Here is an 11,281-nt window from a genome sequence, read left to right as displayed (position 1 = left end):
CCAGGGCTGTGACACGCTCGGATGGTCAGAGGAGCACATCTTTTAACTGATGTAATTCTAAGTTCTATTCTAAGTCCTGTTGTGTAACTGCAGCAGTATTTATGGCTAGAACAGCTTGTCCCCCTGCCATAGAGATAGTTCTGTTTCATATAACTTGTTCTTTTTTTTTTTTTTTTTTTTTTTTTTTTTTTTTTTTTTTTTTTTTACTGCACTATTCTAAGTCCTGTTGTGTAACTGCAGCAGTATTTATGGCTAGAACAGCTTGTCCCCCTGCCATAGAGATAGTTCTGTTTCATATAACTTGTTCTTTTTTTTTTTTTTTTTTTTTTTTTTTTTTTTTTTTTTTTTTTTTACTGCACTATTCTAAGTCCTGTTGTGTATAAATACGTGACTCTTCAGATTTTGTGTTATACCATGCCTGATGAAGAGACCTGAGTAGTCTCGAAAGCTTGCAATTATTACCATCTTTTCAGTTAGCCATTAAAAGGTATCAACCACTGAGGACTCTCTGTTCTTTTAAACAATTTTTTTATCTCTACTGGCTAACACGGTACAAAGATATATTTTACTTGTATTGAAGTTTCATTAAATTCTTCCTTCTATCCATGAAATGTTCCCCATGCCATTAGTTGCACCACAACCCCAAAGCATGATTGATCCAACCCCATGCTTAATGGTTGGCGATATGTTCTTTTCCTGAAATTATGTGCCTTTTTTTCTCCACACATACCTTTAATCAATGTGGCTGCCCAAGAGTTCTATTTTAACCTCACCAGTACACAGGACTAAAGGTCCAGTCACACTAAGCAACTTACCAGCGATCCCAACAACGATAGGGATCGCTGGTAAGTTGCTAGGAGGTTGCTGGTGAGATGTCACACTGCGACGCTCCAGCGATCCCACCAGCAACCTGACCTGGCAGGGATCGCTGGAGCGTCGCTACACGAGTTGCTGGTGAGCTCACCAGCAACCAGTGACCAGCCCCCAGCGCCGCGTGGAAGATGCTGCGCTTGGTAACTAAGGTAAATATCGGGTAACCAACCCGATATTTACCTTGGTTACCAGTGCACGGAGCTACACGTGCAGAGAACAGGGAGCAGCGCACACTGAGCGCTGGCTCCCTGCTCTCCTAGTTACAGCACACATCGTGTTAATTACCTGATGTGTGCTGCAGCTAAATGTGCACAGAGCAGGGAGCAGCGCACACTGCTTAGCGCTGGCTCCCTGCTCTCCTAGTTACAGCACACATCGGGTTAATTACCTGATGTGTGCTGCAGCTAAATGTGCACAGAGCAGGGAGCAGCACACAATGCTTAGCGCTGGCTCCCTGCTCTCCTAGTTACAGCACACATCGGGTTAATTACCTGATGTGTGCTGCAGCTAAATGTGCAGAGAGCAGGGAGCCGCGCACAATGCTTAGCGCTGGCTCCCTGCTCTCCTAGCTACAGCACACATCGGGTTAATTAACCCGATGTGTCCTGCAGCTACATGTGCACAGAGCAGGAGCCGGCACTGACAGTGAGAGCGGCGGAGGCTGGTAACAAAGGTAAATATCGGGTAACCAAGGACAGGGCTTCTTGGTTACCCGATGTTTACATTGGTTACCAGCCTCCGCAGAAGCCGGCTCCTGCTGCCTGCACATTCAGTTGTTGCTGTCTCGCTGTCACACACAGCGATCTGTGCTTCACAGCAGGACAGCAACAACTAAAAAATGGCCCAGGACATTCAGCAACAACCAACGACCTCACAGCAAGGGCCAGGTTGTTGCTGGATGTCACACACAGCAACATCGCTAGCAACGTCACAAAAGTTGTTCGTTAGCAGCGATGTTGCTAGCGATGTTGCGTAGTGTGACGGGGCCTTTATACCAATAAACAATGAACTACTGAACAGTAGTTCATTGCTTATTACTGTTTGTTTAACCCTTAAAAGACTGACACACATAGTCTGCTCCTACCAGCTGCTTATCCTTCTCCATCCCCATTAGTGAAGCACCAGTGTTTCCATGATTATCTACTGATCCACAGGACTTGTTTCCAAAATGCATCAAGCTTGTTTAGATGATATTTTGCATACTTCTGACACATAGTTTTATGGTTAGAATGCAGGAGGGGTTTTCTTCCGATGACTTTTTAATGAAGGCAATATTTGTGCAGGTGTCTCTGTACAATAGAACAATGCACCACAACTACAGATTCTGCTAAATCTTCCTTAAGGTCTTTTATAGTCAAGCAGGGGTTCTAATGTGCCTCTTAAGCACTCCTATGAACAGTTCTCACATAAATTTAGCTTGGTTTTCCAGGCCTTACCTTGACCTCCACTGTTCCTGTTAACTGTCATTTATTAATTACATTTCAAACTGAGGGAAGTGAATTTTGAAAATGCTTAAGACTTCATGCGCACACTGCATTTTTGCTATGTTTTTGGGTGCAGTTTTGTTCACCAAACTGCATGTTTTTCCTTCCCTAGCAAAGTCTATGAGATTTCATTTTTGCTGTACGCACGTTGCAGCTTTTTTTCATTGCATATTTGAGGTGACCACAAAGATGCAGCATGTCATTTCTTTCTGTGTTTTTTCCAGCGATTTTTAGCCCTTCCAGGCATAGATTTCACTTAAAAAATACACTGGACAAAAACATGGCAAAAATGCATGAAACCGCTGCAAAAAACGCATGCTTTTTTGGATGCGTTTTTGTTGTGGGTACCTTTTTTTGGGCCAAAAACGTGTATCTTCGTGGTCACCACAAAGATATAGAGTGTGCACATACCCTTACTAGCTTTTTATAGCCTTCTGCTTTGTGGGCCTCCACCATTTTCAGAGTGCTAGACAGATGCTTAGAAGAACCCATGAAGTCTGTTCTTTGGCACAAGGTTAGGACAGGCTGTATTTTTTTTATTTTTTTTTTTTAAACTGTGAAATGTGCATCTCCTGGCCTTTCCTAACAATGACAGTGAACAAGCAATAACCCTAACAGGCTAATTAAGGTCTGAAGCCTTGGTCAAAGTCATCTGAGCACACAAATCTCCATGGGTATCCAAGTTTTTGCAACTCCCTTTTTCCTTTATGTTATTTTTAAAATGTAAAATAATATATATTTTTTTTTTGCCTAAAATATAAAGGAAATGTGTAATCTTTAATTTTATGAATACCACAATAACAGTAATTTTGACCAGGGGTGCTCAAACATTTGCATGCCACTGTGTCTATTTTATATTTTTTGGACTGTAAGGCCTGTTTCATATTAGTGAAAAACACAAACGTTTTTCACTGATGTGTTAAAAATGCATATGTCCCTCCATGTGCCGTGATTCACGGCGCACGTGGGTTCTACGTGTGCTATCCGTGATCAGTGATCTGTGATAGCACATGAAGGTAAACTCACCTTTCCCCGCTCTTGCTGTTCATGGTGCTGATATCTCCTGCTCTCCTGTGTCCGGGCGCTCTGTCTCTCACCGCTGCAGCTACTTCCAGGTCTGCTGTGCAGTGCATAAATGCATATGCATGAGAATAATGAGCCAGCTTGGAAGCAGCAGAGAGCAGCGGCTAAACACAGCATCACTGGAGAAGGTGAGTATAAAAACCTTTTTATTCCCAATGTACGTGTTTTTCTGGTACGTGTTTCACGGATCACACTAGTGTGGTCCGTGGAACATCAGTGATGCCAGAAAAAAACAGACATGTCTCGGTGCGGAAATCACGGACACGCATGTATGCTGCATCGAGACACGGTCATTGAAAAATCATTAATGTGTGCACAGACCCATTGATTTTAATGGGTCTGCGTATGTCTGTGATTCTGGTACGAATAAAAACTGTCACATACATACCAGAATCACTAACGTGTGAAAGAGGACTAAAATGCACTTTTTTACCCCAAATTTGGGAGGAAAGTGGGAGTGCATCTTATAGTTTTGCTGTAGCTGATTCCATGGGGGCTTGCGGTGGCAGAAGCAGAAACTGAAGGCTGGGTACAACACATGTGTCCGCCATTGAAGATGATGAATATTCACTGCTCTTCACACCCATAACCTTGCCCACCTCTCACCAAGTATGCCACATTTTTTCTGTGTGTTAAAAAAAGTGGCATACCGGGTGGCATATTTACTAGAAAGAGCACATGATGGGAGTATATATACCAGGATGAGGGACATATATAACAGGATGGGGCCATGAAAGGGGACATATATAGCAGGATTGTAAACATTTATACCAGGATGAGGACATATATATTGAGATGGGCCCAAGATGGGGAGCATATACACCAGCATGGGAATCATATATACCAGGAAGGGGACATATATACCAGAACGGGCTCCATATTTACTATTATGGGCCACATAAATACCAGAGAGATATTTTTATATATATTTATTTACAGTATATATATATATATATATATATATATATATATATATTAATATGACTGTGTTCATTCTTCACTCTAGATCACATGCGAACACACATTATTTCATTTTAATGTATAGTGTAGTTTTCTCAATATATAAAATGATGTCAAATCTGAAACTTTACCTATATTTCTCTAAGTAAGCCTTAGTGCATCAATGAACTCAGAGCAGAAATGTGTCAGTAAACTAGGGGCTAGACAGGGGTGTGTGAGCCTATGAGTATTGTAAGAAAGAAGAGCCCTGCTGATGCAGCACGGCATGCCAATTGTGGAGTGTCAAGTGTCAAAGCAGATGGCATTTTATCACACATGGAGGGGACAGTCAGGCAGAAGGGGAGGGCAAGAGGCCTCAGAGTACAGAGAAAACTTCTGTATCTCTAAGACAGTGAGAAGGAAGATCTTTTAACTAATGACTACATCTTGTAAAGCTCCCTAAGCAAAACTAATTTGGGAATCTCTTTGGACTCACTCCCTTCGCCTTTCATTAACTTTTCGTTGCTGCACATTTACTACTCACAGGCCAAAGATCCTTCCTGGAACCTTTGAAAAAAAACAAAAAAAAGAAAAAAGAAAAACACAATCAAGAAAGCCAGACAAGAAGTTGAACAACTGATGCAATTCCGAAAACTAAGCAGAACTCAAGCTTTTGAAAATATAGATCTTGTAAAGGATTTTTAAGGTTTCGTCCCAAAAATTTCGAGAGCAATATTTATTTTAATTTATTAAGAGCCATAATATTATTCAACTATTTTTCTCACCATATTTATTTATCTTTATTTTCCACTCTTGGATTTTTTTTCTTTAGCAAGCTTGTTATTTAAAGGGAGCAATTACGTCTGTCTCTATACCTTTTATTCAGTCCATTGGGACAACTAGGATTTCACCACCAAAAATGACCTTGTTAGCATCGGAGCGCTCGCTACTCATCAGAAGCAAATTCCGGTCAGGTAAAGTGTTTTTTATATTTCTATAATCTTACCCATTCCAGAAACATAGCCTTTCTCTCTTATTATGCAATCTTTCTTTTTACCATGCCATTCATTATAACTTTCAAACAACATTTGATACCTGCTGATTCTTTGGATGTGCATGCATCTAAAAGCATTGCAGTGCTAGCTATATATAATGTATATGTAATTTCAGGACTCTCACCCCTGGTAAGAATTATTTGTAGAAAACCACATTTAACAGCTGATAATTGCTGGCATCTAGAATAATAACTAGTTCTTTTTTTATTCATTCACATGCATAGTTTTTGGTGCAGCTGTCTGAAAACAGCTGCAAGGGTTTGGGCTTTACCTTTGACATATAGGCTTGAAGATTTATTGGCCTATAAATTGAACGCTCACTGAGAACACAGCATAAATAGTTCTTAGGCAGGAAGGAATTCTTTAAATATGTAGTCTACATGTACATTTAAAAAACAAATAACTAATTCTAAATACAAGATAAGAAGATATCTGCATGTGCTGTAATTCGCAGCCATTTTTTAGACTTAGAAAACTTTAGTAGCTTAAGTGATGCAAGTTTTAATAGCTGTTTTCTGTTGCTTATAGTTAAAAGAAAAAAGTTTTGGTACCGTGTTAGCCAGTTGAAAAAAGATTGATTTCTCTCAGAGAAACAAAATTATAATCTTTTAGATCTGATACCTTTTAATGGCTAATTAAAATAAATGATGTTACAAAGCAAGCTTTCGAGACTTCTCAAGAGACCTAAAAAGTCTCGAAAGATTGCTTTGTAACATCCTTTATTTTATTTTAGTTAGCCATTAAAAGGTATCAGAACCACAAGATTATAATTTTGTTTCTGTTGCTTATAGGAATTGCTTCTTTTCAACTAGCTGCAGTTGTCTTAGACTGGGGTCAAACGAGCATATGAGAAAAAAATTCAGGGAACTGAGATGATTTTCATCCACATTGTTGTCCTTGTTTCCATTTTTAAGTCCATTTGACATCTGTTTTTATACCTCAACAATTTGAAATTTATTTAATCAAATACAGTTTCTTAGGTTACTAATGGCAATGTATCCGTAAAACATTGATGCTTTATGGATGGTCCATGTGGGCTTTACATGCTGCGATATCGGTAACAATATATCTTCGGGGTCACGTCGGCAGTGACGCACATCCGGCGCCATTACCGACATCGCAGCGTGTAACACAAATGAGCGACGATCAACATGCAAAAAAACGTGAAAAATCGTTGCTCGTTGTCACGTCGCTTATTTCCTTAATATCGCTGCAGTGACAGGTACGATGTTGTTTGTCGTTCCTGCGGGAGCACACATCGCTGTGTGTGACACCGCAAGAGCGACAAACATCTCCTTACCTGCCTCCACCGGAAAAGGAGGAATGAAGGAGGTGGGCGGCATGTTCCGGTCACTCATCTCCTCCCTTCCTTTTCTATTGGGTGGCGGTTCAGTGACGCTGCTGTGACGTCACTGTGATGCTGAATGAACCGCCCCCTTAGAAAGGAGGTGGTTTGCCTGTCACAGCGACGTCGCAGGGCAGGTATGTGCGCGGGATGCTGCCATAGCGATAATGTTCGCTACGGAAGCGATCACCACATATCGGCCGTACGATAGGGCGGGTGCTATCGCGCTCGGCATCGCTAGCATCGGCTAGCGATGTCGCAGCGTGTAAAGCCCGCTTTAGACTTGGAAGAGAAGAACTTTCTTCTGAACAGCCTTATTGAATTACATTGGTCAGTGTGCTGCCAGATTTTACCTCGGTCAACACACGTCTGTATTATACGCTTGTATAAATGAGCCCTTATAGACGCATTGACGCCAATTCATTCAGGGTCATGGTGCTATGGTAAAGGTCATTTTTTTTCTGTTACAAAGCAATTTAGTATCAATGCAGTATCAGTCTATGGCGACTTGCTAACAATCATCACTGAAACTCTTTTTGATTATTGATCTTCTCATTTTTGTTTTGTTCTTGTGCGCAGTTTTTTTTTTTATAGAAACAGTAATAGAAAAGTGTTATTGGAACTTCACCATGTAAAAAAAACAGCTGCAGCTGTGGCTTTTACACATGGTTATGGGCTGTGACATCCCTCATCAAAGCCAATGGGAGAATCCAGCATTAACCCTTCATAACCTGTGAAGTACCGGTACGTCATAGGGCAAGTCTGTCTCTTTAATGCAGGCTCTCTGATGAGCCGATCTCGATTAGCTGATATGTGTAGCTAACAGGAGCGGTTGGATTTCTCATCCACCTACATCTGTTAACTAGTTAAGTCCCACTATCAACACAGGATTTAACATGCATCGGCAGGGAGTGCGTCATTCCTCGTTCCAATTGGCGGCCCCATGAGCTGATCACAGAGTGGCAATGGGTCATGATGGGTTCTTATGACAGCTAGGGGTCAGCTCATGACCCCTGTAAGTGTCATGACGCAGTTCCTGTGAATGCCGGCTGAGCGCCATCAGTCACAGGATATCAGCATTTCTGAGGTTCAGAGCGGTGCTGAAGCTGGTGCTGATGCTGAAGCACCGTTCTGTACAGCAGGAGCGATCAGACTTTATCAGCATCAAGTCCCATAAAAGTACTAGTAAGAACAACAAAAAGTGTAAAAAACTGTTTTTAAAACTATGAAGAAATTAAAAAAATAACAAGTTCAAATCGCCCCCATTTGCCCCATTGAAAACAAAACCATTTAAATAAAAAAGAGAAAAAAATACACATATTTTGTATACCTGCATTCAGAAATGTCCAATCTATCAAAATATAAAATAAGTAATCTGACTGGTTAGGGGCGTAGCAAGAAAAAACAATCAAAACACCAGAATTATGTTTTTTGGCAGCCGCAAAAAAAAATGTAATAAGAGGCAATGAAAAAATTGCATCCACCCAAAACTAATATAATTAAAAATGTCAGCTCAGGTCGCAGACCATAAGTCCTACACAGCCCCAATTCCGAAAAAATTAGAACGTTACAGGTCTAATAAAATGGCAACCAAAGTGCAATTTTTTTTTACAATTTTCAGAATTTTTTTCTACCACTTAAATAAAAAGTAAATTATACATGTTTGGTATCTACGTAATTGTTCTGACCTAGGCAATGTATCCGTAAAAATTGATGCTTTATGGATGGTCCATGTGGGTTTTAAACATTTTTTTGCACACATAGATTTGAATGGGCGAGTCTTATCTAAAGCGGGCTTTACACGCTGCGATATCGGTAACAATATATCGTCGGGGTCACGTCGGCAGTGACATCCGGCGCCATTACCGACATCGCAGCGTGTAACACAAATGAGCAACGATCAACATGAAAAAAGACACAGCCATGTAGCAGAGCTGAATGGTAGACGACAGCAGACACAGACAGAGCCGCACGATCAGAATGAACTCGGGTGAACTTCACCCAACTTCATTGTCATACCGCGGCTCTGTCTGTGTCGCATCCTGATTAGCGGTCACCCGTGATGGACTCACCGGTGACCGCTAATCCCCTGAGTGACTGAATTGAGCAGCGCGATTAGCGCTGCTGTCACTCAGGTTACACGCGGCTAGCTGTATTCTCCCCCCCGTGACTGCAACTCACCTGTGACTTCATCGCTGTCACTCGCGCGACTTGCTGTCACAGTTGGAGGATCCAGCGGTGGCCGGGAGTAACCATGAGCTGATCACAGCTGATCACGCTACTCACCTCAGTTGCTGCGTGGAGCTGACAGGAGCGGCGGTGTCTTCTGCAGCTCCTGTCACCTTCATGTAGAAGAGCTGGAAGCGACGCAGGACCTCAGTGGATTACATTGGACAAGGATGGGTTATTTGGGGGACTTAATAAAGTGGTGAACGCGGGTCTTTGTTTTATTTTATTATTTCAAATTAAGGATTTTTTAACTCTGTGTGTTTATTAACTTTAATTTACAGGTTAATCATTGCGGGTGTCTCATAGACGCCTGCAATGATTAATCTAGGACTTATTGGCAGCTATGGGCTGCCATTAACTCCTTATTACCCCATTTGCCAACGCACAAGGGCAAATCGGGATGAGCTGGGTACTGTCCCATCTAATGGATGCGGCAATTCTGGGCGGCTGCTGGCTGATATTGTTAGGCTGGGGGGCTCCCAGCCTTCAGCTGTGTGGCTTTATCTGGCTGGTATTAAAATTGGGGGGGACCGCACGCCGGTTTTTTAATTTATTTATTTAGTTTTTTTAAATGCACAGCATAGACACGCCCACCGGCCGCTGTGATTGGTTGCAGTGAGACAGCTGTCACTCATCGTGGGGGCGTGTCTGACTGCAACCAATCATAGGCGCCGGTGGGCGTGGAAAGCAGGGAATACGAGATTGAATAATGAGTGGCCGGCTTTTTCAAAAGAGGAGAAGCCGCCAGAGCAGTGTGAACGCCGTGCAGCGCCGCGCCGGTGATCGGGGATCAGTGAGTATGAGAGAGGAGGGCAGAGGGATAGACCGACATGGACAGAGAGAGAGGGACAGAGATAGTGACCGACAGACCGATCGACAGAGAGAGAATAGAGACCGAGAGGGAGAGACCGACTGACAGAGAATAGAGATTGACAGACATTGTAACACATCACTCGTTTACAGTGTTTTAGGAAACATGCGAGAAATGTATTTAGAAAATCAGATGTCACTAGGATGGTGTGAGTGCCGTCCCGTGACATCCGATTTTTTACACGCTCCCATAGACTTGCATTGGAGAGACTCGCCGAGAAACTCGCAAAAAAGCAGCATGCTGCGATTTTTTTCTCAGCCCGATTTGGACTGAGAAAAAAATCGCAAATGCGAGCTGAATCATTCACTAACAAGTGTCCGATTACAATGCGAGTTTTTCTCGCATTGCTCTACTGCGAGAAACTCGCAAGTGAGAGTCAACCCTAAAATGGAGCATCTGTCCTTGTGTAGAGTGCGAAGCTGACATAAATTAACCTAGCTGAGACTAGAGATATCTGAAGCTTTATCCAAGGCTTGTAAATTCCATTATGCATTTTATCTGTACCCTTGGAATAATTTTGACAAGCTAGCCACTACTATGAAAATGTAGTTCACTACCAAGTCGCTATCATTTTGAAATATTGGCTCTGATTATGGTTAGAGATGAGCGTACCGGCCGCGGTTCAGCTCGCCGAACCGAGGTCTGGTTCGAGTTCGGTTCGACAAACCAGTTTGGCGAACCACTCGAACCCCATAGGAAACAATGGGAGGCAATCATAAACACATAAAAACACATTATAAACGTACACATACAGTTAATAAACATTGCCATAACACTTGCCTGTCCCCGTGATCCGTCCTGCACTCTGTCTCCTGCCGCTATTCCATCCGATGATCGCTGAATCTTCCCGGTAACCAGCACTGCCAGCAGTGATGCAGGACCTATCGTGACGTCAAAATAGCCATGTGACCAGTCACGTCAATATTATCTCATTGGCTACAGACTGGTCACATGACTATGACGTGTCATGCTAGGACCTGTCATTGCATCTCTCTGTTACACGGTGCACGTTTGTGTATCACCGTGTACCGGCGACATGCTCTAGCACACGGTCGACTCCCCGCTTTGCTTCCCCATTCCCTTAAGGTACCGTCACACTAAGCAATGCTCCAGCGATCCCACCAGCAACCTGACCTGGCAGGGATCGCTGGAGCGTCGCTACACAGGTTGCTGGTGAGCTGTCAGGCAGATCTCACTAGCAACCAGTGACCAGCCCCCAGCCAGCAGCGATGCGTGGAAGCGATGCTGCGCTTGGTAACTAAGGTAAATATCGGGTAACCAACCCGATATTTACCTTGGTTACCAGCGCACACTGCATAGCGCTGGCTCCCTGCACTCCTAGCCAGAGTACACATCGGGTTCATTACCTGATATGTAGTCTGGCTATGTGTGCACAGAGCAG

At 42.7% G+C, this 11,281-nt stretch overlaps 1 protein-coding gene across 1 annotated transcript in view; it reads left to right on the top strand.

The window, feature by feature from the left end:
- Nucleotides 1–4,746: 4,746 nt before the first annotated feature.
- Nucleotides 4,747–11,281, top strand: part of LOC142256875 (myocardin-like) — a 190,415-nt gene continuing 183,880 nt past the window's right edge. Inside the window, exon 1 of the mRNA XM_075328824.1 lies at nt 4,747–5,353. Within this exon, the coding sequence (XP_075184939.1) occupies nt 5,299–5,353 (55 nt within the window). The 5' untranslated portion in view covers nt 4,747–5,298. The remainder of the gene's footprint in view (nt 5,354–11,281) is intronic.

The sequence above is a fragment of the Anomaloglossus baeobatrachus genome, chromosome 11 (genome assembly GCF_048569485.1).
Source record: "Anomaloglossus baeobatrachus isolate aAnoBae1 chromosome 11, aAnoBae1.hap1, whole genome shotgun sequence".
NCBI lineage: Eukaryota > Metazoa > Chordata > Amphibia > Anura > Aromobatidae > Anomaloglossus > Anomaloglossus baeobatrachus.
This window is presented reverse-complemented; position numbering and strand designations above follow the sequence as displayed.